Here is a 27580-nt window from a genome sequence, read left to right as displayed (position 1 = left end):
CTCGCCCCCCGCCCGCTTCCCCTCATCTGACCTGGGCTCGTAATCTTCCCTGCCACCACGGAGACACAGCCCCGCCAATCAGCGGCGCCAGAAGCGATCGCCACGGCAACGCGGCCGGCCAATCAGAGAGTGGCTCTCCTTCCGAGCCCCGCCCTCGAGCCCCCTTCCCCCCCCTCGGGAGACGGCCCCGCCCCCATTCCGGGCTTCTCAAAGGAGGGGGCGGGAACGCCGAGGAAGAGCGGCCAATGGCGGCGAGGCTTTTGCTTTCGTGCCCAATGGGGGAGCAGCTCTCGTGCGGCCCCTAGTCCACGGGAGCCGAGCCGGGCCAAACCCAGTTGCTGCCGAGGCCTCCTTCTCTTCGCGACCCCCCACCTGCCAGCGCGGAGTTGGCGGCGGCGGCGGCGGCCTCGGGCTTTGTCCCCGCGTCCCCTCGGGGGGCGACAGCCAGCGGCCGAGCCCGGCACCGCGCCTCCGGCTCACGCCGCTCCGCCCGCCGCCTCCGCGCGCCCCCCTCCCGCTCCCCTCCCGCCCGCCCGCCCGGAGGCGCCGTCGGCAGCGCCGCCTCCGCCCGCGGGGCCCGGGCCGTGCCGGGGGAGGAGGGGGAGCAGCGCCGCCGCCGCCGCGGCCGGGCCCGTCCCCCACCGCCTCCCCCGAACACCATAGGCGGCTCCGGCACCAAGATGTCCAACCGGGTGCTCTGCCGGGAGGCCAGCCACGCCGGCAGCTGGTACACAGCCTCAGGTACCGGCGCTGCGGCCCGCAACGCCGCGGGGGGCGGGGGCTGAATCAGCACTTTCCGCTGTGGGGGCCACGGCCGGTACCGGGTGCGGGGAGGGGCCGCCAGCCCCGCCCCCGCCGGCGCGGCCGGCACATGGCGGGTGAGGCGCCGGTGAGGGGGGGGGGAAAGGGTTGGAGGCCGTGGCCGTCCCGGGCCGGGTGAGCGGCTGGGGGGTGCTTGGGAGTCCCGGGAAGCCGGCGGGGCGGGCAGAGCCGGGGAGGGGGTGCCGCTGTGCCACCGGTGGTCGTAGCGGGGAGCCGAACACCGCTATCCCCTCCGGTCCGGTCCGGCAGCCCGCCCCCGGGCAGCGGTGCCTCTCGGCCTGTCCCACACCTGCCCCGGCCGGAGAGCCGGTGTTCCAATGTGGCCAAGGCCGGATCGTTCCCCCCCAGCGCTCCGGAGGTGCCTGCCCGGCCTTACAGCACCCTCACGTCTGAAGGCACCAGCGGTGGAACCAACCCGAGTGCTGTGCCTCGTACCGAGTGTAGCGCGGAATCGGTGTCAGAGAACACGGACGGGTTTCGGTGTTTTGGAGTGCTCTGATGTTTCTTTGGTTTGTTTTTTACTGTGTTGTTTTGGTTTGGCTTTTCCCTGAGAGAATACAGGATATTAGGGGTGTCTTGCAGGTTTAGAAGGCAGGTGATAGGGTGGGGTGAAATAAGGAAGCTTATTTCGTTTCTTGGAGTCCAAAATGAGCTCCTGTCTTTTCTTTCAGAGCGATTTCTCTAGTAGTAAGGAAAAGTTATAAAGCACAGTAATGAATAATGGTTTCTGTCCATTTTAAAGTGTAGTGTTTGCAAAAAAGGAATAGAAGCAAGACGTGGGTTGGAGGGAGGACTACTGCTCCCCTTGCCCTCCAAAGAAAAGACAAAAACCTGTATGGTTTGCGTGGCTTGATAGCACGTGGATTCGAGAATAAGGTTGTTTGGGCTTTGTGGCAGCAATTGGCTGTGAGAGGATGCATATTTCTATTTTCAGGGCTGTTAAGGAGATTTGAAAGGGATGGTCTTTTACTGGCCTCAGGAGCAAAGATAATTACAAAATTGCAGGTGAACAAGCTTAGATGAACGAGCAGCTGTTATAAAGAGAAGCTCAGAGGGAGGGAAGGGATACAATAAAAAGAAAAGAAAAAAGCAAACAGAAACAACAGAACAAATTAAAAAGGAGAGAGGTTTAGGATCCTAAACTGATATTTAAAAAGAACTAGATGGGAAAAGTCATACACCCCTCTTGGCTATAATAGATGCAGTTTCCCCTCTCCTCCACAAATAAATGAACAAAGTATTTAGGCAAAAATTGAGAAGGAAGGAATAAAGGGAAGAGAGTAACACAGGAAGCTGTAGACCATGAGAAGTAGCTGGGCTTCACATGGGGGGTAGGCAGTTTTGAGACAACAATAGAAGATGATGGTTTTCCTTCCGAGCTCAGTATTCCAAACAAAGCTATTCTGTCCGTTACAAAACTGTTCTCAAATCTTCATCCAGTGTCAATAGTTTGCAATTACCATTTTTTTTAAAATAGTCAAGGGAGGTAGGTAGTACCCTGTTTACAGAAAGCAAACAAAACCGTGTCAGAGGTTCACAATGAATGTGAAGGCATCAAAACATTGCAGCTTCGTGGTAATGCTTCCCAGCTTGCTCATGCTATTTATATTTTCATTTATGAATAAGGCATAAAATTGATTTGTGATGCAGAACAGCTAGATGACCTTTCTCGTAAATTTTGTAGTTTGTTTGCTGCTGGGCTTCATATCACGTTACTGCTGGGTATTCCAAGTAAGAATTATTTTAGTTTTTTTAATTTATGTTTCATTTAAGAGGCATAGATACTGTGCTTAGCTGCTCTCTACTCAAAGTCAGTGCATAATTTTGTTAGACTACACCCTGCAAAGTCTGCATGACTGGTTTTGCCAGTACTGCTTGTCTGTAAGAGGACATCCAGAAGCATGTTGCTGCTGTTGCTTTTGGGCAGCCCTCTGGGTATTGCTTGTTGAGGAGGTGTGGGATGGTTGCTCACTTACACTGCATGAAAAAAAAACAAAACCCAACAAACTGAATCATGTTGTAACGAGTTGTGGTGACTGTACTTCTGACAAGTTGAAGTCTTAACTATTGCAGTGTATGTGGTGGGGTTAGAGGTTGATGTTGCATAGGGAACTCTTCTTACAGAACTGTCTTGTGCTGTTTAGGTAGGGTAGGTGAGAGCAGGAATTCTCCCTGTTCAGCAAGAGAGGGACTACCTGTTATTTGTTGGTTGAAAGCCAGTTTTTGTGTGCTATCTAGAAGGGTCCATCAAAACTGAAGATGAAACAAATGTGTTTTCCATAGGCTTAAGTTAAAACCTTCCTGTATTTTGGGCCAAACTCGCGTGCGCTGCTATTTCAAACGTAACATAAGCTTGTTTCTTCAACCATGCTATTTGAAGAGAGTCTAGATTTTACCACATAGTTTCAACATGCATAGCTTCAAGGATGGAGCTAAGCCAGGGATTAGAGTTTGGATTGTGATAGTTCTTCAGTGTGTTCCTGTGATTCTCTGGGGATTGTGTTGTCAAGTCCTCCTACCTACTCTCTTCGTGCTTACCGTCTCGGCCCAGAAGTGATTTGCTGGGTTATATATAAACTGGTTAGCATTTAAGCTTCCTGTTTCCTGAAAACTTCTCTCCTTCTGCAGAGCTGAGTTTGATTACACTGGGCAAGCAGATGTCTTGGAAACCCTCATCCGGCTCCATAATTAAGATGACCCTGTCTGGAGGGGGAATGAGAAGCATGGTTTTTGAAGAATGTGTTCAAATCATAATGTATGAAAGCATTTTAAAGAGGCTGTGTGAGGATGAGGTTTATAAGGGGCAGTTTATCCTTAGATGCCTGGCACCTGAAGATAAAATGTCAAAATACCAGCGTGATGCGTGGTATCCTGGATTAGCTTGGGATGGGGGGGTGTGCTGTTGACTGTAAAGGTGGAGCACCCATTGCTGTGCTTTAAAAACTGTGTAGCTGTGAGATCTGGCTATAGATGTCAGTCCTGGGAAAGAAGAGCAAAACCCATCTTAAGGAGAGGAGGGCAAAGGATGGATCTAGAATGCAGAACAGCTTTTGTGGCCAGAAAGGTATCCTTGAACAGGATTAGCTGGTTTCTTTGCACTTCAGGAGTGGAAGCAATATCAAAGTGAAGCCACAACCAAGTAAGAGGGAGCTACTGCCCTCCATGGAGGGTCAGCATAATGTATGTGGTTTACCACCACTTCTTGTCTTTTCTTGTCTTAAGAGACTGCTCTTTTCTGTTGGGCAACAACTGCTTCAGCTGAGGGTACACCCTGGCTCCCCTATTTTCTCCAGCTATGGGATAGGCAATGCTTAGCCTCTGCCTTTGAAAATATAAACATGCACTAGATTCTAGTTTGAATGCATCACCTAATTGTATGATGCTAATTAACATTTTAGAGCAGGTGAGACCGGCTGTGCAATTGTGCACATCCAGGCACGTTCATATGTTAGAATGTCACATCTAACTATAAACAACTTTGTTGGGGTGGGGAGGGGAAGATGTGCTCACTGTGGTGTTACCCTAAAACTCTACGTGTTCTTCATCCATAGAGTACTGTAAATAAATGCTTCTTAAGAAATTTGCTTTTGAAGTTTCTGAAGTTGAGTTTGGTGTGGAAAGTCTGACTAAAATTATCATCATATCTTCTCTGGAATTCTTGGTGTGGGAAAGTTCATATTCGTCCCACATCAGTCTGTGTAACAACTTAATTGACTTTAGATTTGGACCCCTGGAGCACTTGTCTGGCAGCAAACTAACAATCAAGTCTTTTTGGTCAGTTGTTCCTTCTCTGACTTAGCACAGCACTGAGTTTGGAAAGCTTTACATCTGAACTTCCAAAATGAAATAGTGCTGTGACCTTTACTGATAGTAGGTTACTGGTCTAAATAATTTTTCCCTTGCAGACTTTGATCCACATGTCTGCTTTTAAAAATGCTAAAAATGGTATGTGGCATCTAGTAGCCTGCTGCATGGTGGCTGCTTAAAACACTTGCAAAAATGAGATAAAGATATACCATTGAAATAAAATTATCACCTTGTTGTACTGCAGTCATGTAGATTGTTTAAAAAAAGAAGTGTCATTGTGCAGTGAAAAATATTACACTTTGATTTATTTTTGGAAGAAAGTCCCACTCCTGCTGAGCTGATTCAACCACCTAATGTACAGACCTCTTGAGAAATTGATTTTGACCAGCAGGGGGAAGAGGAAGATTAGGGACAACGTGAAACAAAAATGACATCATTTTCCATGACTTTAAATGCAGGACAGATACATTCCTAGATACAAAAGGAGCAGCTGAAATATAATGGGAATGACATGCTAGCCTGAGCATGAACTATTTGTGGCACAGGGTGCAGATGCTGTCTCATGATTTACTTCTCTCTATGAGTAGATTCTGTAAGTGCTGGGTACTTCTGCCAGCAGTCAATCATATGTTCTTGAAATGAACGTAAACACTAGCATTTGTGCATTTTTTCTGTATAAGATGCCAGTACAAGTCAGATGTCAGACACTAGGGTGGTTAACATGGCTCATTTTCTGGCAGCTGGCCTGCCTTGCCTGGCTTCTGGAAGTGGTAATTGATTACTCTACCACTCTTTATTAAAGCTTTTGATAAGAATTCTTGTCTCGTCTTTTTCCCAGTCTGTGACATGCTGATACAGACAAAATATGAAGGTTTTTAGTAGGCTATTCCAAATCACCTGAGTTATATTGAGTCGAAAGTGTGTGAATAACAATGTTACATGATCTGAATCTTGCCCTGCAAAAAGTGTTTGTCATTGTGTTAGGCATGGCTTATTTCTCTGTCTTCCCTGAACAATCCATAATGATCAGATGTGCTTTCTGGGTAGCCTGTGCCAAGTCATTTGAACTAGGAGAACCTAAATTTACATATGCTTGTTGATGCAAATGTAAGTTGGCAGAATAATTGCTGTGTCTGCATGAAAGACCATTTTGCTTATGTCTTCAAAGCTGGGCTTTTTATGATGAGTCATGCAAATGGTCTGTCTCCACATTAATGTTTGAAGAGAGTTTAAATCTGATGATACACCTGTGTTCTGTGTTGGTTTTCTGCTGCCCTGACTTGTAATTACAAGAACTCCAAAGGAAGGAGGCACTGACATCTCATTGCTAGCATGTATGAGGATTAGCCTTTTGACTTGTTTGGACAAGAAAAGGCAGAACTTCCGAATAACTGCTTGTCATGCAGTCAGGGATGTTCAGAGCTTGTCTTTGGGATGCTTGTCTGCTTGTCTGTCTGATGGTGTCTGGATCAGCTGGAAGGGATAATGCTTTCAAGAACTTCTGCTGATCAGAATATAAATAAAAGGGCAGTTGTATGCAAATGATTTCTCTTAAAGTTGGCCACTATTTTAGCATATTTGCAGTCTCTTCTACTCAGTAATTCCCAGCAAGATTTGCATTTAATGTTTTTTTGCTGCCTTTCTATCAAATACTAATTAATTTTTTTTTATGCCAAAGCCCACTACTAACTCTGTGTTAATGGCTCGTTGAGGTAGCCAGTTTCAATGTGCAATAGCAGTCTGATTTTCTCACTTTCACCTCTGGGGCTTAAGAACCCAGGAGAGTGACATGAAAGTGTCCATTTTCATTGTTGTGATTTAATCCCAGCATTTGTGTTTTTGTTGGCACAAACTGGAACTTCTCATCAGGGAAAGTGTGTAGATGGGTTACAGCTGTTTCTGTTCTGCCGTGGTGGTGCTGAATGTGTGTGGAATCTGTTCACCAGGCCTGCTGCCCGTGGTTTCTGAGAACAAATGCTGCTGCTGGGATGTCTTACACTGACCCTCAGAGTGACTGCATCCTACCTGAACCTGGAGCAGAAACCCTTCTCTAGTGTGTTGGATCTGAGTCCCTGCAGCAGCTCAAGTGGCTAGAGCAAACTAATGTGTGGGATTCTGTGTTCTGTGAGATGAGGATGGTTACTGTATCATAAGAGTCTTAATGATAAGTCCTTAGCTCTGGTGTGCCAAGAACTCTGCTCTGTTCCCCAGGACTGAACTAACTCATGATGGGTCATTCATAAATGTAATGAATCAACTGTTGTGTTTGTAGATGGTTATGGACAACTGGATTCAGAAAAATATAAAGAGAGTGTGAGGGTCACTGAAATGAGAAAAAACTTTGACATGATCTCTGTCGACATGAAAGGAGCTTGCTGTAGTAGTATGAGAATTGATGTACTGGTCATGCAATCTTAATGTTGCAACGTTAGCTGGAGCATTGCAAATGCAGCTGTGATCTTAAGTTCTTACCTTGCAATCTGTGAGCAACTAATCATAATGTCTTGCAAGTTTATAGTCTTTGCTTTTCAATGTTAAACATTAAATGTAATATTTCTCCCCCTTTGTTCTTCTATCTTTTTAAAAACACTTTCCCCATAAAGTTGATGTGTAATTGCTGGCTTTTTAATGAATTAATCACATAATACAATATTAATATGTAGATTGTATTATTTAACATGGTGTGCTGCAAAAGTATATGGAAATAATTTAAAAATACAACTCCCAGGCTATTATTTCTAGCTAAATCATTTAAAGTCAGAACCAAAATGATAGAAGTCAAGACTGTAGATTCAGCTACTATTGTACAGTTGGAATTGAAAAAAGAGCTTTACATTAGGTGTAGTCCCGTTATTATTAAGAGGCCTGCAAGTATCACTGAATACTTCCACAAATTCAGGTTACATTTGCCATGTAGCAGAGCCAAAATAACTTTCTCAGAGCTCTAAAACAGAAAGTCGTTTGTTTGGATCTCTGAATGACTTAGCTGCTAAAGTATTTCATAACTAAATAGGTGCATGTTGCTTGATATTCTTAATGAGTGGCGGGGCAGTTTGATTATTTATTTCCTCATAACTTTCACTAAAGAAAATTAAAGAGTTAATCGAATACTGGAAAACTGGGACATTCAAGTTAGAGCTGCAACAAAATCAGATTTCAATGTTTCTGTTGTGGCTTCAGTTTTATTCACACCCGTTCAAGCATTACCTGCTGTTTCGTGTTTGTCTAAAAATGTGTATAATAGGAGTTTTATGTAGCATCAGTGTAGTCTTTATTAGTATCTTAATTTTTCCCTCTCCTATAGTTTGTGTAAGTAAATTTCTGCCTTGCTTGTAGGCTGATTTCACTGTTTCATCAGTAATCAGTATTGGAAGATGCTAGCAGCAGAGAAGGTGCCCATCAAGTTGAGTTGACAGCCCAGTCTTTGCACAGTTAAACTTGTTCTTTATGCTAGGATTTGGCTTTTGTTGCAGTGAGAAACAGATTTTTTTCAAAATGTTAGTCCTTTGTTTTTTCAAGGTGTAGACTAAATGATGGGTAAAGGTGGTTAAAAGGAGTAAGGTTCAGGAAAAAAATTGTCTCCTGTAGGGCAGGAGGTATGCTTAGACAACTAAAAGCTGATTTTAGAAGTGTGAAAGCTGGGGAGGGCAGTGCTGCTTTCAGTGTGCTCTGGGATCACTTGCTTTGCTCCAAGTGCTTTATGTCTCCAACCAAGAGAGACCTGAGCAATTTTTGCTGGTGGTGCTCTGAATTTTGGTTGAGGCTTATGATCTTTAAGTAAAAAAAGCATTCTTTGAGGCTGAGGATTCAGAGCAAGCATTGCATCTTCCCTACCAGTCTGGTAATGGTGGCTGCTGGGACAGGAGTGAGTTCCCATTATATTGCATTGAGACTTGGCATGTTAGCCCATCAGCCTTGTGTGGTGAGGTCAGCTTGGCTGTGGGAAGAATGTGCTGGTTTGGTTCAACTCACAAAGCCTGGACCCTGACAGCTGTAAATTGAGGTGATGAGCCTAAGCCTGTGACTATCAGATGCCTTTGTGTCATTATTCATAGAATCATAGAATTGGCTGGGTTGGAAGGGACCTCAGAGATCATCGAGTCCAACCCTTTTACCACCGTTGCGGTTGCTAGACCATGGCACTGAGTGCCACATCCAGTCTCTTTTTAAATATCTCCAGGGACGGAGAATCCACTACTTCCCTGGGCAGCCAGGGTAACACTGGGTAACACTGGCATGTGTTTAATGTGTAAGGATTCCTTCTTACTTCCTCTGGTGCTTTGTGAGGGGATAATGTTGATTGTAAAAATTTAGGCAAGATATTTGAATAAATGCTGCCTACAGCTGTATTCATAAATTTGTCAGGTGGAGACTTGGTCTTTGCTTGCAATTACTTTTAATTTGTCCTAACTTCTGCTGGTTTCCAAAACAAAACAGGATATGAAATATCCACAGACAATGTCAGCATTCTTTAGTTACATACCTGTATTTATACCTTACTTCATAGGATTGAAATGCAGATCTTGGTGTATTTGCTTCAGCGAAGCTCATAATTTGTTACCTAATCATCCTTTAATCAATAGAGTCGGATTTTACAGTATTGATGCTGAGTTTTATTGGTTGTTGAATCCAGAAGGCTTTCTGCCCTTCCATCTGAGTTAGCCTTAAAAACTCCATTGCATTCATCCTGCCAGGTTTCTCAAGCTGGGTTTTCTACCTGTGGTTTGAGGAGCAGGGGCCTCTTCCCACCGGGGCAGCAGGAGGATCCATAGGCTGTTCCTCACCCATGCTGCTCATCTGAGGAGATGGTTATTTACTGCAGTTATCTTGGTGACTATTTGCAAAGACTTCTTTCCAGTTTATCTTGGTTCACATATGAACAAAACTTACAGAGCTCTTCATGAAGAAATAACTCATCTCCTATGACACAATTCCATATGGCAGAGCATATCTACTCTGATGTAGGTTTATTTATATTTTATATATCCAATTCAAATATTTTGATTTTAGCCTTAGGCTTTGTCATGTTTGAGAAACTGGATGAAAGATTTCTCTTTACACTTCAACAAAAAGTTGATGCTAATTAGGTAAAAGGAAAATTACAGTTTTAGAATATCTCCCTTAATGTATTTGTAAGCATGGGAAGCTTTAGGTAGGCTGCATTCCTCCCAGTTTATGTGGGTGCTTTTTCATTCTTTTTTTTTTCTTCTTTAGCTAAAAGGTCAGGGGAATGTTTTACTCTGCATTCTCCCTTGCCCTTGGTCCTTTGGACAAATTTGATTACGTGTTCTATTAAAATAGTACAAACAAGTATGAGTTGATATGGAGACATTAGGTTTGAGTTAATGATTTAAAAAGGCATCTTGTAGTTGCATTACAGGGAAAAAAATCGGAAAGCAGATTTATTGCCTGGACCTCAAATAAACACAGGTTTCATCTGTTGGGTCGTACAGATCTGTTATGTATTGCCTCTAGGAAAAAAATGTTAGCTTGTCAGAAGGTGTGTAATAGCAGACAGAGCAAACCTGAGCATCACATTCTGCTTCTTTGCACCAAGATCAGAAGTTCTGACCAGATTTGAACAGTCATGGAATGTTAAGAAATTACCAAAGATTCTGACCTTTGCCTTTAAGCTGTTCAGCAAATTACCTGAATTGTCTTCACCACAGACAAATCGCCTTAACCACCTTCTTAATCAAAAATCCTTCTTTAGCAAGGGACAAAGGAAGGGAAAGCACTGGGCTTTGGGGAAGAGAGTCACAAGGCTCTCTCACTTTACTTGAGAGTTTCTGGTCCTTCTGCTTGTGTGTTGCTTGTAGATCTTTGAGAAGAAAGGGTCATTCAAGTATTTTATTTAAGTCTCAGGGCAGGAAGTGTTTGGGAAAAAAAATTATTACATTGTGTGTTCTTAAAGAGCTTCATTCAGAAAGTACTTCATCCTTCTGCATACCTGGGGAAAATTAGGAAGTCAAAATAGCCTTCATGCCTAAGTGTGTGTATGTATATATACTTATATATATGTATGTGTGTATATATATATATATATGTATGTATATATATACTTATATATATATGGAAGTGGTAAGGCTGTTATAGAATCCTGTTTTGTTAGTCTCCCAGTAGCTTAGAAAGAGAATGGAAATAGAGATCTATTTATCTTGACTTAGCTTCCCCCAACAGGCTCTATTTTCTAAGATGTCATTATCTTTTTCTCTCTTGCGTGTCCCTCCTGCTGGTAATTTCCCCAAGCAATTGGTGTGTAGGGTGGTTTTGTTTGTTTGTTTTGGGTTGGGTTTTTTTTGATGATTGAATCATTTCAGTCACTGTATTACAGCAGGGCTGTACACAGCAATGAAGGCATTCATGATGATTGCAGACTTAAAAAACTGTGTTGTACTAGTTTATCTTCTTTGTGTAAGAAGACAGGGTTTTTTTTGCAAACACAGAAGTCATGCTTTTTTTCATGAAACACATTAATTCAAGTTTTATATAAAAAAATGGTGGCTTTGACACCTCCCCCACCCTGGTTTGTGGAAAAGCTTTTTGACTGGTACTGGTGAATGACTGATTGGATTCTACAAAGTTGACACTTTTGCTCTAGTTCTCTGTTGTTTTTGTCAGCTCTTTGGAGAGCTGTCAGTTTGAGATCTGGGCTCTTTGGAACATAGCTGGAAAAACAGGTATTTAATTTGTTTTTGACTTTTTCTGGCAGTTGGTGGTTTTACAGCTGCAGGGGGAAGATACAAAAATCTACAACATGCATGATAGAAGAAAAAACGCTTACTGCACCACACAGTTCTGTCTAAAGCATAGTGTCAGCTGCAAAAAAGTGCATGGGGTGTTCTCTTCTGAATGAGTTTTACTTGAAGGTTTGTTTTGTGTTCTTTAATATAAAGAACATTGCACTGTATTTGCCAGACTTGCTGCTTTTTCAGTAAAAGCTTTAGATTAATTTTTTTTCCAGTCCTGGGAAGCAGTCAAAATATATATTTTTTTAATGTTGTATTTCTAGGAGGCATTTTTACCACCAATCAGCTAATGGAATTGAACATATTTGCAACTTGTTGAGGTACAGGGTTTAGTTAAAAAAAAAAATTATTGGATTGAGCAACTATGAAAATTAATGCTGCCAAGAAGTTTGCTTACTTATATGTTTATTGATTGGAAGTTGTTAAAGCATAAGCACCCTGTCATCTCGTTTTTTTTTTCCTGTGTATTTATAGTTGTTCTAGGCTACAGCATGCTTTGTGTTTTGCTCTTATCCATGCAAAGCATGTGAAGGACTAAATACTTTAGCCACTGGCTACTTGTCAGTGTGCAAGGACTTCTTACTGCATCATCTTCCCATACTGGCCTCTCTCAGTATCTATCAATCATCTGTTAGCATCTCCTTTGAGATCAGAGCTGTCCTGTCTAATGATGAGATGGCAACAGTAAGTGTGTGTTTGGGTGTGCAATAAATTAACTCCCTGGACTAGGAGGTGGCAGTTTTTCTATATTAACCTTCAACATTCTAGAGGCATGTCGTGTTTCTTTTTTTTTTTTTTTTTTTTTAGATTTGAACACAGGTTTAATGTTTAAGATTATTTTAAATCTGTTGGACTTTTGAACTTGGTTTGTTAATTCTTGAGGTATTTTAGATTCTTTTATTCCTTGTCTCTTCATAGGACCCCAGCTGAATGCTCAACTAGAAGGTTGGCTTTCTCAAGTACAGTCCACAAAGAGACCTGCTAGAGCCATCATTGCACCGTAAGTTTGAATTTAGTTTTTTTTAGTTGTTTTTTATTAATTAAATGCTTTTTTATTTTGAGTGATTTTGAAAACTGGTGAAAGCTAATTTTTAGCTGAAAGGAATGTCAGATGGGTTCTACAAAGTATTTTGGAAATGGCATTGAATGAAAGAAATCTGTGCACATTTTGGTATATGATTAGTTTGCTTTTGCTGTTGGACTGAGGATACAGCATGGACTTGTAATCCCATAAGACAGAAAAGGGGTGTATTGGAGTGGTATTCTGAAGATGACAGCTCTTTCACCACACTTCTAGTATAGAAAGCTACATATATTAAAAAAACAAGCCCCCCCCCCAAACCCCTTAAAATAAACAAAACAGCAACATCACCTCCAACTCAAAATTTGGCAAAAGCAAAAGTCATGAAACACTATTCAGCTGTTCAAAATCATTTACATTTGTTAGTTTAGTTTGGTTCTGTTTGGAGTTTTTTTGTCCACAGGAGAAGGATCATCTAAACTATTTAGGTACAATTCAGTTTACTGAAGATGGCCAAGACATGTAATAAGAAAAGTATGTTGGTCACTCCAATTTATTGTGAGTTGGAAGGAAACACCAGAAAAAACACCTTAAAAATTGTTTTTCCTGTGCTGATGTAGCATTGACATAATGTTTGAAGTATTCTGTAATAGAAGAAGTAGTCCCAAATCTGCCTTGGTGTTTCCCACAGGAATGTCTCAATAGGATCCTTTCAACTGTGGATTAGACAATCTGGGTTCTTTTTTCAGGAAAACTGGAGGTCTTCCTGTGATCTCACCAAATTGTTTAATTATCTCTGCACTTGTTTTTCCAACTGTAAAGTGGAGTATGGCTGATAATATTTTTGTGAAAGACTGAAAAAGCCTGTAGTGGAGGGAGCCTTTCAGAAGGCTCTGGTGGCACTGTCATGTGCCTTGCTGGTTCATTAAGTGTCAGTGTCCTGTTTATCCCCTTAGCATCTATGTTAGTGCCTTCCTGAGCTCTTCACAGTGAGTCAGGTGAGTCGAACCCCAGGATAATAGGATAACTTACTCCAGGTGCCATTCTGTGGATGTGTACACATACATGTGTACATACAAATAAATGTAAAATTCTCCAGTACTGTCAATAGGGAGCTTGTGTCTTCAAATATCCCTTATATCCCAGGACTTAGTGCATGTACCATTCTCAGTGTCATCATATTAAAAGACCATCTGGGAAGCTGTAGCTGTGCATATTCAAAAAGAATTATAACTACTGACTTAGGGTCACAGACACTCCAGATGAGCTCCAGAGGCCATGTGGCTCCAGCACTGTGTGATGTGGGCCTGGCTTTCTGCTGTGGACATGGTGCTGAGTGACTGAGCTGTGCTCCTCCACTTGGCCTGGGACCCCAGGCAATGAACATTCTCTGGCATTTTAGCACTGTAAACGGAATCTTCTGTTTTTAACACTCTTGAAAGGAACTGGTTTTAATATTTAAAACCAGTAATGAGAATAATTATGAATGTTTTTTTGAGCACAGGAACAGAGGTCAAGAATAGCTCCAGGCCAGAGTGATAGGAGATGATAAAGAATATATTGTGTTCTTTGCTTTAAAAGCTGCCATGCTGCGTTTCACTACTTTGCTTCTAGCTATTCATTTTGTTGTTGAGGTCTTCTTCAATGACAGAACATTTTTATTTCCTATTTATCTGCTGTAATGTGTGGTCTCTCTTTGCCAGACTCCTCTACTGTCATTGTATTCAGTGCTTTCTCCAGCAGCTTGCAATTCCCTTGTCCCCTGGCTGCACAGATAGAATTATCATGGGCTTCTGATAATGTGCAGTTGTGTCCTGTGCCTTCTGATATCCTTTACATGTAATGAAAGATGCTTTTATCTGGAGGCTTACTTACTAACTTTCAACTAAATGGTTGCTGGTAGTTCTTCTATGAGTATGTCCCCCATACATTCACTAGTGGAACAGTGCTTTTTAGCTGTTTCAGGAGTTTATTTTTGTATCACTCTTACTATTTCTACCTCATTTGGCACAAATGATGTTTAAGATACTGACATTTAATGGCAATATCAATATTTAAGATTTTAAACAATATATAACATTAACATTTTGTACACCTTGATTTGCAGCCATGCAGGATATACCTATTGTGGATCTTGTGCAGCCCATGCTTACAAACAAGTGGACCCTAATATTACGTAAGTTTTTCTATTCACAGTGTAAGACAATGCCACTGCAGTTTTCTTAGAAGTTGAATGTTCCTTTTACATTCTTACACCTCAAAGTACTCAAGTTTTAATTTTGTACTCTTCAGGTTTTTATGCATCCCTTCTGATTTAACATCATAAATGTTCAAATTCTCTGGATTTGCAAAAGAAAAAAATATAGTTGAAAATGTAAAGCACTATTTTCAAAAATTGAGAATTACTGTTTACTAACTTTTTAGAAGGCTGGGGTTAAAGGTGTTCTTTTTGCATGTAGTAACATTTGCTTTATTGCTTTTGTTGTTCCACTGCTTTTAGAAAAACCCAGCCTGTTTGGTTTTTTTAACTGATGACAGGGTGTATTTGTTTTTGTTGTTTTATTTTAGGTAGGAAGGTTTTTTTGTTCTGTTTTTTTTATTAAGTATGTTAAAAATACTTGATCATGATTCTGCATTGGTGTTTTAGTGCAGTATTGTGTGCTGAATGCTACCTGGATTCTCTTCTGCTGTGGAGAAAGTGACCAGTGTGTGTATATAGTATTTGACATCAGTGAAAGTTACTTGCTGTAATAATTTTAAATGGACTTTTGTTTCTAACAACAAGATGGTTTGAAAAATTACTCAAACTCCCCCCAAACCAGCATGTTATTATAGTGCCTGCCTCTGAAAATAGGAATGTGGTTATTCTCAGTTAAAGGAATATAATTCTTACGTGTTGTACTTCCTGCAACATTTTATTTAGATGATAAATATAAAACATTTCCAAAGTGTATGTTTTGAAATGTTAAAATAAAAAATGGCTATGTCTGTCAGTTGCTTAGGAGATTGTGTAATAATCGCTCTCCAAAGACAATTCTTTCTAAACTACTGTAAACAAAGTGAAACTAACTTACAGTTTGATAACTATTTTTTCTAAAATTTCTATTCAGTGACAGAGTTGATAAAACTTTCTGGATCATTTGCTATTTTACCACATGTTTTGTTCAGAATTGGCCATTCACCTTTCACTTGCACATTTGGAGATTTTGTTTCTATGAGCCCTGTAAAAAGTTTTACTGTGTCAGTGTGACAGTCTAGCACTCCTCATGTAAAGGGGGGGAAGAAAAAAATCTTAAGTCTCCCACCCCTTTAGTTCAGTCTCAGAAGCAAGATGGTGTGATCCTGAATCGGAAAAGCTGAATTTTCCATAGGGTTTTTTTCTTTAAGTCCTGTGTCAGGAGACCCTTAGCATCAAGAACCAGAAACTGAGGACTTGATGAAGTACCATCATGATGAGGTGTGAAAGTTTGCAGGATTGGCTAAAGCTGTGGCTGCGGAGGTCCATGTCCCTGTTGATGCAACAGCTGGATAAAAACAGCATTTGAGAATGACAGGAGTTGAATTTGGTGAAAACTGAAGTAATGCTAAATGAGTAAATATGTGAAAAATCTCTGAGTAGATGATAAATCAGTAATCCTCACTTGAGGGTATGTACCTGTAGGAGTTGAAGGTTGTGTTGGTCCAAGAAGACAATCCAAAAATCCGCACCGAGGGGCTGTAACTCAGCATTCAGCCTCCAAGTGAGTCCAGACAGATTTCTGGCTGATGAGTGCCCTCTGATACATAACCTGCTTAAGAGGTTTAAGGCTGTGGGAAGCATTATTGAATGTATCTCATGATCATTTCTGAGATACCAAACAAGGCTAGGCCATGGATTTGGTCTGTGGTCTTACAGCAAGCAGAGTAAAACTCTATTGGTCTTTTACACAAGAGAGTATCACTTTGTGTGCTTTTATTGAACTTTTTACTCTAAACCGGGTCTCTGTGAAATTGCAGTTATCTAAATTGTGGGCTTTTGTGTTAATTGTTGTAGCCGAAAAATTTTCATTCTCGGGCCTTCCCACCATGTGCCCCTTTCCCGATGTGCACTTTCCAGTGTGGACATTTATAGAACACCTCTGTACGATCTCCGAATTGACCAAAAGAGTAAGTGCATGATAAAGCTTACATCTTGAAGATTGCTGAGGCTTAAGAATTAGCTGTGATACTGCAGTGCTGAGGACTCTCTTGTTGGGCACTTCATTGCTTTTAAGTGGCGTACAAGTATAAGTATCTTTCTACTCCAATTAAAAGCTGCCTTTTGAAAGGTGGTGGTGGTTGCAGGCACTGCTCTATTGTAACCTCAATATCTCTCTTGCTCCTGCAAGCAAAGAATTTTCCATCTTTGATTGTCTTGTCCATTATGAGTGTGTGCCTTGTGACAAGTGATGTTGAAAAGGGATCTCAAATTTGAAGTGTTACATTTGAATAATAGCCCAGTGCACACCTGCTGCATTATTCTGTGAAGTATTCTGTCTGAAAAAAAATGTGCTTTAGTTGGTTTGAGTTTTTTTATAATAGGAAAACAACAAAAGCTGCTTTTATCTGGATACATTATTGCATGGGACTTTTTCTGGTGTTTTTTTACTGGCAGAGAATCTACAGGACTCAAACTGTCAGCTCATGAAATACCAGTCTTTCAGACTAAGCTTAAAGGTGCTATGAAAATACATATGACATTCTGACTTGCAAGTGTTTTGAGGTATACCTAAATAACACAGTATCTCCTTTCAGAAGGGCTAAATAGCACAAAGGTACTGCTGTTTTGTTATGATTGATTAAGCAAGATAGTTCAGGCTTTTTAAATAATGCCTGCAGAAATTTCCTTAGAACTCCTTCATGGAGTGGAGAAGGAGGCACTGCCCTACATCAAATTCTTCATCCAGTGGACAGTTTTCAAATTGTAGAAATGACTCTGTACACTACCAGGCATGCTTGAGAGTAGAAAAATTTATAAGCATGGGTTACAAAACAGTTTTTACTGTCTCTAGATTTCATGATTCAGTTAGTAATGAGCTGTATGAAATAGTAAGACATCCAGCAATGGCTCAGCTGATCAGCATTTTTTTTTTTTTTTTTAAACATATAATGGTGTAGTTTGTGAAAATAAGAATTCACTGACCAGGCAAATGCATGCATGTCTAAAAATGGTTTATTTGTGTTACTTATGTATCATAACTGAAAATCTTTCTCAATGTACTAATGAGGTCACTGATTTAACACACTTTTTTTATATGAATAAATTACGTTTATATCCTACTGACTTGAACATAAAGTTAATTCTGAATGTATTTTGAAAACAAGTGGTTTATGATGACAGCCTGTGGAGGCAAGTAATTTGTTATAGTGAGGTTGTTCTGATAAAGATCATCATAGCCTGCTTTTTACAGTACTGGGGAGGGGGGGTGAGGGGGGTGAGGTGTTTTTTTGGTTGTTCTTTTTTATGGGAGGGGGGTGTTTTTTCTGTTTTTGGTTTGTTTTTTTAAGTAATAAAAGTTAATCTTGAATTCATTTCAGTTTATGGAGAACTGTGGAAGACTGGAATGTTTGAGCGTATGTCCCTACAGACAGATGAAGATGAACACAGTATTGAAATGCATTTGCCTTACACTGCTAAAGCCATGGAAAGGTACTAGGGATAATCACTACTTCTCCAAAAATTTATGTGCATTAAATGCACCACATGTGAAATGCAGTAGGAAGTAATAATATCCTTTATGGTATATATATGGTGTGCAATAATCATGATCTCACATCCCCCCCAATAAAAATTCTGAGAGGGGGAGGGTTGGAACTGGGGTTAGCTGCTATAACAGGAACTGTGAGTAGAGCAAACACCTGTATGATGAAAATGGAGCACACCTTATAAGCAAGTTTATACAGTTGTTAGACATGCTTTCATGAATCTTTCTCATAGCTCATTTTTTTTAATTATTTTTGCAAGGCATCTCCAGAAGAAGTTCAATCACAGGTGTTTTCTGTGGTATTTTAAGTTAGTTTGGAGCCCTAACACTAGTTTTGAAATCAGGGTTCTGTTTGCATCTGCTGTTTCAGATGAGTACTTTGAGTAGCTTTTCTTTAAAGGTGATAATTTTTGTCAATTTGTAGTGTGGTTTTTTGAATTATTTTTGTTTTAATTTATTTTAAAAATAATTTTTAAACTTTTTTTCCACAGTACTTGTAATTTTCTCTGGAATATCAGTATACATCTGGGTGCTATCTTAAGCATCTTCATATACTTCGGAAAATTACCCAACATTTGTGCAGCATCTGTACAGGGAAAACTTCATTCCTAGTTTTTTGCTGATTTCATTGTCTTTTTTTTTTTTTTTGTCTTTCCTGGTGTTTTTACTTTGCAGCAAAGACAAATACTGTTTGAAGGTGGGGTGGTTTTATTTTCTGAAACTGAAGTAGTTTAAAATTTTAAAATTACTTTCTAGTACAACACTACCACATCAAATGTATCTTCAATTGAATAGTACTTTATAAAACATTTTGCAATTTCAGTTAGCAAGCCCTGAAAACATTTCAGATGTTACTTGAATTACAATGTCTTTTCTTTTGCTTATAAGCCATAAGGATGAGTTTACTATTATTCCTGTGTTGGTTGGAGCACTGAGTGAGTCAAAAGAGCAGGAATTTGGGAAACTCTTCAGTAAATACCTAGCTGATCCTAGTAACCTCTTTGTGGTTTCTTCTGACTTTTGCCATTGGGGTAAGTTGTACATCTCTTCTTTATAACAATATGATGAGTAGTTTGTAGTGATTGTCAAATAATGTGTTAAACACTGAACATACTAATTTTTAGTAGTGTACCTTTGAAAATTAAATACCTTTGGAAAGGTAAAAATGTTTGGTTTGTTTTAATCTGAATCAATAGATGAAAAATACTAATATGATAATGTGTTTTCAGTGTAGTGGAGGAAATAAATGGTAAAGGTGTGTGGGTTTATATGCATCTCTCTACAATGAAATAAAAGTCTGAAGTTTCTTGCTCTTTTTACTCTTCTTTTAAGCACTTCAAAGCAAATTGCAAAACTTTTCTAAAATTCACTGGACATGGCAGCATCCCTCTGATGGAAATAAAGTTTTGTGTGTTTTACTGCTGGGTAAGATAGCAGATGAAGAATTTATGCCAATTCACAGAGCTATCCTGGTTCATCTTAGTGGCTATACAGCTAGAGCTGTAAAGACTTGGGAAGCAATGGCTTCTGTCCTGCTTTAATACTTTATTTTTCTTTTAAGTATGGTAATAGCTGGAAAAGGCACTGCTCCAGAAAGATGCATTTTATGTTACACAACAACAGACCTTCTTCCCTTTTTGTCATCTTTAATCAACTTAATTAAGGGTATATTTTATTCATCTCTGAACTGTGGAATATGTGTAGATGTATAAGGATGACTTGGGTTCTGTTGTGGCTAATGAACCATCTAGAACTGTTCACTGAACTATCATGTACTTTATCTTTTAACCTCCATTTACTGTGGGTATTGTGCAAGCAGAAGTAACCTGAGTCCAGGGTTGACTATGTCAAGAGGGATAGTGAAATGAAATGTTGCTTTACTTTTTGATTTATACAATTGGATTCCAAGGCAGTAACAGGCAATTAAATGCTGGTACTGCACTGTCAGTTCACATTGTAGGTTTTTCTTTAGGAATGTAGCTGCCCGTCATGTGTTGACTTCACTGCCGCTTTGGTGATTGCCCTAGGATTTATACAGTGGAGCTAAAAAGTATAAAATAACCAAAGATTAGTACTTTACAAATATTAGTTTCAGTTATTTACTAAGTACTAGGGAGTGTTGTAGCTACGATTTTTCCCTTTTTTATTTTATACATGGTTTTTGTTTCAAGGTCAGAGGTTCCGTTACAGTTACTATGATGAATCCCAAGGAGAAATTTATAGATCCATTGAGCACCTAGATAAAATGGTAAGTTTTCAGATTTGGTGGAACTAATTAACAAATTTCTCCTGTGCGTTTCTTTGAACACTTCAGAAATTTCTCTAAAATATTACAGATTAGCTTTTTTTCCTGGAATGTATACTTTTCCTTCGTTTACCCTTACAGGAACTGAGCTGCTGTTTTTAGCTGGTACCTTCCATTTTACTGACTGCATACAATATATTGTGGGTATAATGCAGCAAGCATAATTTATGAGAATAAATGCATGTTTGCCTACCTACAATGCCCTAGTGTAATGTAATTCTTGTCCATATACCCTGTTATGTTTTTGAAAAGTAATAAGAGCTGTGAATTGAGTATTCTGTTTAGGCCTGATAGCTATGATACCTGCATATCAAAACAGATTGTGATTATGCTAATGATTTCACCAACATCTATTTTGAGGAGGAAAGGCTGTAGGGGGTTCTATTGCTGAAGAAAGCAAAAGTCACTGTTTCCTTGGAAGCTGTCTTCCCCAGCCCCTCACTCTGTAGTAGGTGGTGGGGAAAAGCAATAGACCATACTTCATTTCTGGTTTTGGCAAATGGCTGAAGGAGCTCTGGATGTATAAAGATCATGATGCCAATTATGTTGCATTTTCTTTGCAGTCACAGGACACAATTTATTTTAAAATTAAAAAATTATGTTAACATTAAAGATTATGCATAAGGCACAGAATAGAAGTAATTCTTGAAATAAGTAACCGTATAATTTGTTTTAAAACCGTTTGGATGATTTATGTGACTTTTGTAAAACATGTTAGAAGAGGAAATTTTTATTATTCAGGGCATGTTAAGTTTTTTCCTTGTCTTGAAGGAGTAAATCCTATCTGCTGGAGAGATCAATGGAGCTTTTTGCTTTGTGTATCCATATTTAACCTCTCTTCCTACAATTCATTGCTGGAATAGAAACAGTAAATAACTTGCTTTCTTTCTGTTTATCCCTATTTTCATAATTCTTGTTCTCAGTTGAGAGGTTTCTCTGCAAAGACAAGTGGTTTTCTACAGAGTCCCAGGATTTGCAGCTCTGAGTGTTTTTGTAAGAGAGCAGATTAAGTTGCATTAGCAAACATTATTTTGCCTTTGTTAATTTCTGTGGTGAAAGCTTGTAAAAAGACTGGACTTTGACATTTAATTACTTTTAGTGAATACATTGCACCTGCTCTTTTGGAAGTTATTCAGCTAAAAGCAAATAACATTTTTTGTAACATTGGAAGTATCTACTCATGAATAGATATGAAAATATTTTTGAAATCTGAAGTTTTGCTGGAAAAGCAAACATGCTTCAGACCAATAAACTGTGGTTATTTTTTGCCTGTTTATATCATGCCATATGTGAACATATCACTGTATTTAAACTCTGTACAGAGTAGGTTTTGCTTTGCATGAATTTCAGAAATTTCTTTCCAGTGGTACTGTGGGTATGCTTGGGATGCTCTCCACAAGACCACAAAGATCTCCTTGTCACACATCTCACATTTTTGGAAGGCATTTATTCAGTTGTGTGTGTCACACTCAGCTACTTCTTGTTTCCTTAGATAAGTATTGAATTTTCAAGTGTGATTTAATATGCTAATGAAGCCTGTATTATTGTGACCACTAGGCCTCTCCACAGAGGAAAAAGTATTAAGACAGAGAGAAAACTGGACTAAAACTATCAGAGGTTTTAAACTCTGCTATTGCTGTTACTGGCCCAATAATTTTAATGGATGTAACTAGGAAAGCAGTTTACTGAGTGCTTCGTAAGCAGGAAGTTATGCTGGGTTAGGATGAAATTACTCTTCCTCAGAAATGCACTTGTGGGAAGAAAGTGGTCTCTGCCTTATCTAGCCTGGACATGGTACAAATGCACAGTGATTTTCCTAGCTGGTGCATAAACAATACTCAATGCTTAGGGCACTGTAGATAGACTAACCTGGCAACTGTTAAAATTTTAAGTTAGAGCCCTTAGACTCCAGCATTTAAAAAAAAAAAAAGAAAAGAAAAATTTTGGATTTCTCCATGGTAACTGTTAATGTGATTGCTCTGTTCCCCCGGGGGTACCATGGTGAAAGGAGTAAACAGCCCCATGGTTTACAGGGGTACCTTAGGGAAGAATCCTCACGTGAAGAGTTACAATTGAGCAGCTGATGTGCAGTAATTTTTGTATCATAACCTGGTATCTACCATCTTTTTAAGCACAAGTGGGGGTGTATTCTATAAGCTGTTGAAGAATAATTAGTTTTTGAATATGGCAAGCCAGAAAACACAGGCTGCTTGCTTCAGCCTTCAGTGCCAGATTGCTCATTTTATATCTGTTTGTGAAACCTTGTGTCTCACTCAAGTCAACCCAGTGATTTGGTACCCTGAATGCTGGAAGGGAAGGATAATGCAGGTGCTAAGAAAAGCTGTGCAGGAACAGCCAGCACTTACTGTGCAGGATGTGCAGAACATGGTGGCTTCTCAGGTGTCTCTGAACTACTGAATTTTGGTGGTTTTTGCAGTGCTGCTATAGTGTGCCAGCACCTTCCACGGTGCCTCAACCTGGTAAGGGTTCTTAGCTTGGGCATAATGCAAGACCAAGACCTGTGCACTGTGTCAGGATATTGTAGATGGCATTTACAGTGTCTGGGTAACTGAGATCCAGTTTTGATGTGGTGCCATAATAACCACGTGATAAACTACAGAAGTGTGCCACAGTTTGCATTTTTATTATGTGGGGTTTTTGTGTTTTAACTCTGTTCTTAAACATGCCCATCTGAATTATTTCGACTACTGAAGATGGTTACCTTCATACTCCTGCTTTTTAGAAAAATAAAAACACAACCTGACAAATGTTTCCTCAGTACCATTTTATACTGAGAAGCAAGCTTGGTAGTCTTTGCTCCTTTGCCATAAATGCTTTTTAAATCCAAAAGATGAAAAAGTTCAGTACAGCTGAATGCTTACAGGATATGTGTTAATACCCTTTCCCTATCGATTTGCTCCAGTCTGTGCTCTGTTAGCATTTGCTGGGATGAACTGCATAGATCTACATGTTTTGTAGTGCTGAACTGTGCATTGAAACAAGCTTACTAGACATTCTGATAAATCCAGGCCCATTCATTTGGGACAAATGCTCAAATGCCTCTTCCCAGTGTATTCCAGTGTATTACAGCTTTAAAATGAGTCTCTACACTGAGTGGCCATTTTCATGTTTTCAAGAGTGAGAAGATCTACAAATGTATAAAATATATTCTTCTGAACTGTTTGGGATCTGAATATGTGCTTTATGCATGTTTGATTTCACTTGAATGTATAGTTAAGTTTGGTTCTGCTTTCTTTAGCTGTGTATTGACATGTACAATGTACAAATAAAGGGATGGTTGGAAGACATGCTGCTTAAACTTCAGAAATGCAGTGGTATCTGGGTAATCGCTGCTAGTTGGAGAATAGCTACTTTTATTGTTTTTGGCACTCATTTATGTCCTGTAGATCTGGAATAACAACTGTAATTACCAGCCAGGGGTCCAAACACCCTCTCCATGTCCCTGGAAGAACTGAGCTCTTGACAGCAATTGGTCAGCATATTTTGGTTTTATTTTTCCACTAAATGTATCTCTATGGATTCATCTTATGTCTGTTTTGTTTTTTGGTTTCTTTTTTTAATTAAAAGCACACAACGGTTGTGATTATGGTTGCTGTTTTCTAATCTTCCCTGACTCTCCTGGGAATCTCCAGCTTCTCCACTGTAAACCGTGATCCAGTCTGAATAATCGATGCATCTGCCAGATCAGCCAGTGCCTTTGTAGAGGATTCAAGGGGTTTTGCTCTTGAGGTGGAGATGTCAGACAGACTGACAGCTTCCTCCATCATGATTTCTCCTTTAATCACCCACACTTTCCCAAAAGCAGGGGAAAGTGTTGGGACAAATGTAGAAACCTTAGGAAGAGTTCTCCACCTTTCCAATATCAAATTCCCTCCCATTGTTCCCATGCAAAGTGTATGGGTTTTTCCAGTCTCTTAAGGAAAACCTCCCTGTTTCATCAGCTACATGTAAAAAGCACAGCTTTATGTCTTGCTGAATTAGTGTCTGGAGCTCATTTATCTGCTGAAGGGAATTATTAATTTTCAGAGTTAGGAAAAACCCAAGAGGATGGAGTCTAATGTAGGCAAAATAGCAAAGCCACAATAAAACCCTGATAGTAATTTATTTAGAGTTGCTATAAACTACTTTCATTATGTTTAATATTCTCTGTGGGATGAAGTGAGAGTAGACTATCTGGAGTTGTAGGATTCTTTTTGCCTTTAGGAATGCAAATGTTTGTGCACGTGGAAGGTTTTGGTTTCCATACTTGTGCTTGTTTTCATAGTATGATTCCATGGTATCATGAGTGTCCCTGGGGACAGAGAAAAGAATGTATATATGTGACTGCCTCGTGTAAAGTGGAAGCATCATTTCCTGGCTCTTACATTTCTGTCGTGCAACAACTTCCTAGTGCTCTAGAGGTGTTCAGGCTCTGCTCTAAGCAGATGGCCAGGCTGAGCCCAGATCAACTGCCCTGCATGCCTGATGTGTCCAGGAGACACATCACACTTGCTGTATGCTTGAACTGCATGTGTGTATATTGATGATCTGTCTGGGGTTTTCCAGAAGTCCCAGGCAAGTGCTCAGCCCTGAGCTCTGTTATGAGGGAGAGGAGATGGAGGCGAAACTTCTTCCTGCTTTGCTGTTTTAGTAAATTTTTCTGGTTATTACTGTCTGGTTAAGTCTTGTGGAAGGAGAGGCACCCTTGGAGATGGGGATCATCTAGTCTGTAGGAGAAGCTATTTTAACATGAGCTTCAGTGCTGTCAGCAAAGATTGCTTCAGAGATCTCTGGATCATTGATGGCTTTGGAAGAGCACTTTTAGTTTGGCAAGGGATGGCAGGAAGATGACTACAAGCTAGAGCTCAGGTGATGAGATTCCCTTGATACCCGTGGTACAAAATAAGAGATTTTTTTTTTCCTTCTGAAGTATTCTGTGTTGTTATAAATATGTGATGTATAGACGCCTGCTTATGCATGTGTGAAGTAATCATTGCTATTGGTTCTTTTTCAGGGTATGAGCATTATAGAGCAGCTAGATCCTGTATCTTTTAGCAATTACTTGAAGAAATACCATAACACAATATGTGGGAGACATCCTATTGGCGTATTATTAAATGTAAGTAACTTGATTTCTTGAAAAATGTATCCTTTAGCAAAATGCTTATATCTGCTTTAAGCACTGGTGGACTATGGCTTAGTTCTAAAATGGCAAGATTTGAATTAGTTCAGTTTTCCAACTGTGCTCAATGTGGTCTCTAATTTTCATGTCTTGCACATAGACAAATACAAGCTCTTACAAGGGCTGAGGGTTTTCAGTTCCTTAAGGGAGAAAAGGTACCATGTTTATTTTGAATTTCAGTTAAATACAATAATTAATTTTCTCTTGGCTCTAAATAAAAAAGCCAAATCCATTTCCCTGAAGAAATGCATACTTACTCTTTTGAATTTTACTACTTAAACATTTATATATTTTCATATTGCTATTAGCTAGCTAATGTGAGTGCCTTGGAATGTCTGGCAGCATTTCCGAGTCTTGCAAATTTAATGAGAGATTGCCTCCATAAGTATTGGTGCAGTGCACTGTTAACTCATAAATTAAGGACAATTAGAATTCAGATTAACTGGTACTTTGTTGTTACCATATTCTGCTTTTGTGATGCAGTGCAAACATAAACCTGGCTTAACTTAGTTGTCTAAATTAGGTCACAGCTGCTTTACAGCACTGCTGGTGTGCTGCAGATTTGTCATATTGCTTGAGTGAATCTCACTTTATTTTTACTGTAATTCAAGTCTGGAACAAGAAGCACATTAACCTTTTTATAAGGGAAAAAATTAATTCACTGTAAATGTCGTCTGTAGAGAGAATATAGAATATATATAGAGAGAAGCCTTTTAAAGTGGAGTCTATAAAAGTTTGTGTGAGCAATAGTGATACTGGGGATGTATGTGTAGCAGAAGTCAGTACTGTGACAACTCTGCAAAAATACCCAACTCTTAACCTCAGATAATGAGTTTTGCAGTGAATCTGAGCTAAATTCTGCTCATTTGCTTTTGCCAATTGTCACACTTCAGCAAATTATCATAGTACATTCTTTTTCCTTAATGGAAGAAATGAAATCTAAAAGATGTTAATAGTGTTGGGGTTTTTTTGTTACATCTGTGTTTCTCTGTAAATTCCCTGTGGAACTGAAAGCATTGTTTCTGAAGGATCTCTTTTGAAAGGTTCTTTATTACAGCTTCATAGAACTGCATGGATGTACATAGTGCAGTGGGGGAAGTGCCAGTGGCACAGGAATGGGTTAGCTCCACAGATTGCTTACACTTAGGTGTGTGGATTATCACAAGTGGTGTAAGGACCTCTGGTGCCAATGGAGAGGTCTGAGAACTGGAAAATCCCATCATTTCACAGATAGCTTTTTTTTGTAAACAGCTCTTTTTCTCTCCTCAGGCTATCAACGAGCTCCAGAAGAATGGAATGAACATGAGCTTTTCCTTTTTGAATTATGCTCAGTCGAGCCAGTGTCGGAACTGGCAGGACAGCTCCGTGAGTTACGCAGCTGGAGCGCTGATGGTCCATTGAACCGCTGACTGCTCAGGGATGGCACCTGCACACGCTCTGTACACGGGGTCCCAGCCCAGCCCTTACAAAGATACAGTCCCTGTCTTTGGGTATACTGAAACCTCAAACTAATAGAACTCTCTTCTTTTCTAGTAGGTGTAGTCCTTCCTTAGGTTCAACTCATTTAAAAATGCTTTCTTGTCTAGGACAATTGAAAGAGGGCTGGCGTGGAAACAATTTTGTGATTTTATTTATATATATTTTCTTTTTTTTTTTGGAAAAGATTATGGGTCTGAAGGCATGGTGGCAGACAGTCCTTACAATACAACATGTAAAGCATTTACCATATCCTAAATTCGCACTCTTTGCAGACCTGTGCACATGTACTCAGCTTTCAGAATAGTTTTGCAAGTTGTAAACAGATAAAGGGGTGGAAGCTTTTTAATAAAAGAAAAAAAAAAAGAAAACAATGCATTTATAAATGATCCTGTATTAGAATATAATAAAACTCCAGTATAGTCAGTTACTACCCATGATGTACAACAGATATCTTCTATTTTAGTTGCTAATAAAGGGCTACACAAACCAAAA

General features: G+C 39.8%; 1 protein-coding gene across 2 annotated transcripts; it reads left to right on the top strand.

The window, feature by feature from the left end:
• The first annotated feature begins 586 nt into the window (after nt 1-586).
• Nucleotides 587-27580, top strand: MEMO1 (mediator of cell motility 1). Of its 2 annotated transcripts, none has more exons than XM_030447630.1 (9): nt 587-741; nt 12297-12378; nt 14507-14575; nt 16433-16545; nt 17956-18067; nt 19011-19153; nt 20294-20370; nt 25442-25546; nt 26879-27580. In XM_030447630.1, exons 1-9 carry the CDS (start codon nt 681-683, stop codon nt 27008-27010), a joined length of 894 nt encoding a protein of 297 aa, XP_030303490.1. In that variant the 5' UTR covers nt 587-680; the 3' UTR covers nt 27011-27580. The 2 variants fall into 2 exon arrangements, with proteins under 2 accessions (XP_030303490.1, XP_030303491.1); XM_030447631.1 differs by lacking the exon at nt 587-741 and adding an exon at nt 844-878.

This window comes from Calypte anna, chromosome 3 (genome assembly GCF_003957555.1).
Source record: "Calypte anna isolate BGI_N300 chromosome 3, bCalAnn1_v1.p, whole genome shotgun sequence".
Classification (NCBI taxonomy): domain Eukaryota; kingdom Metazoa; phylum Chordata; class Aves; order Apodiformes; family Trochilidae; genus Calypte; species Calypte anna.
The sequence above is the reverse complement of the archived record's forward strand: the minus strand, read 5'-3'. Positions and strand labels throughout refer to the sequence as shown.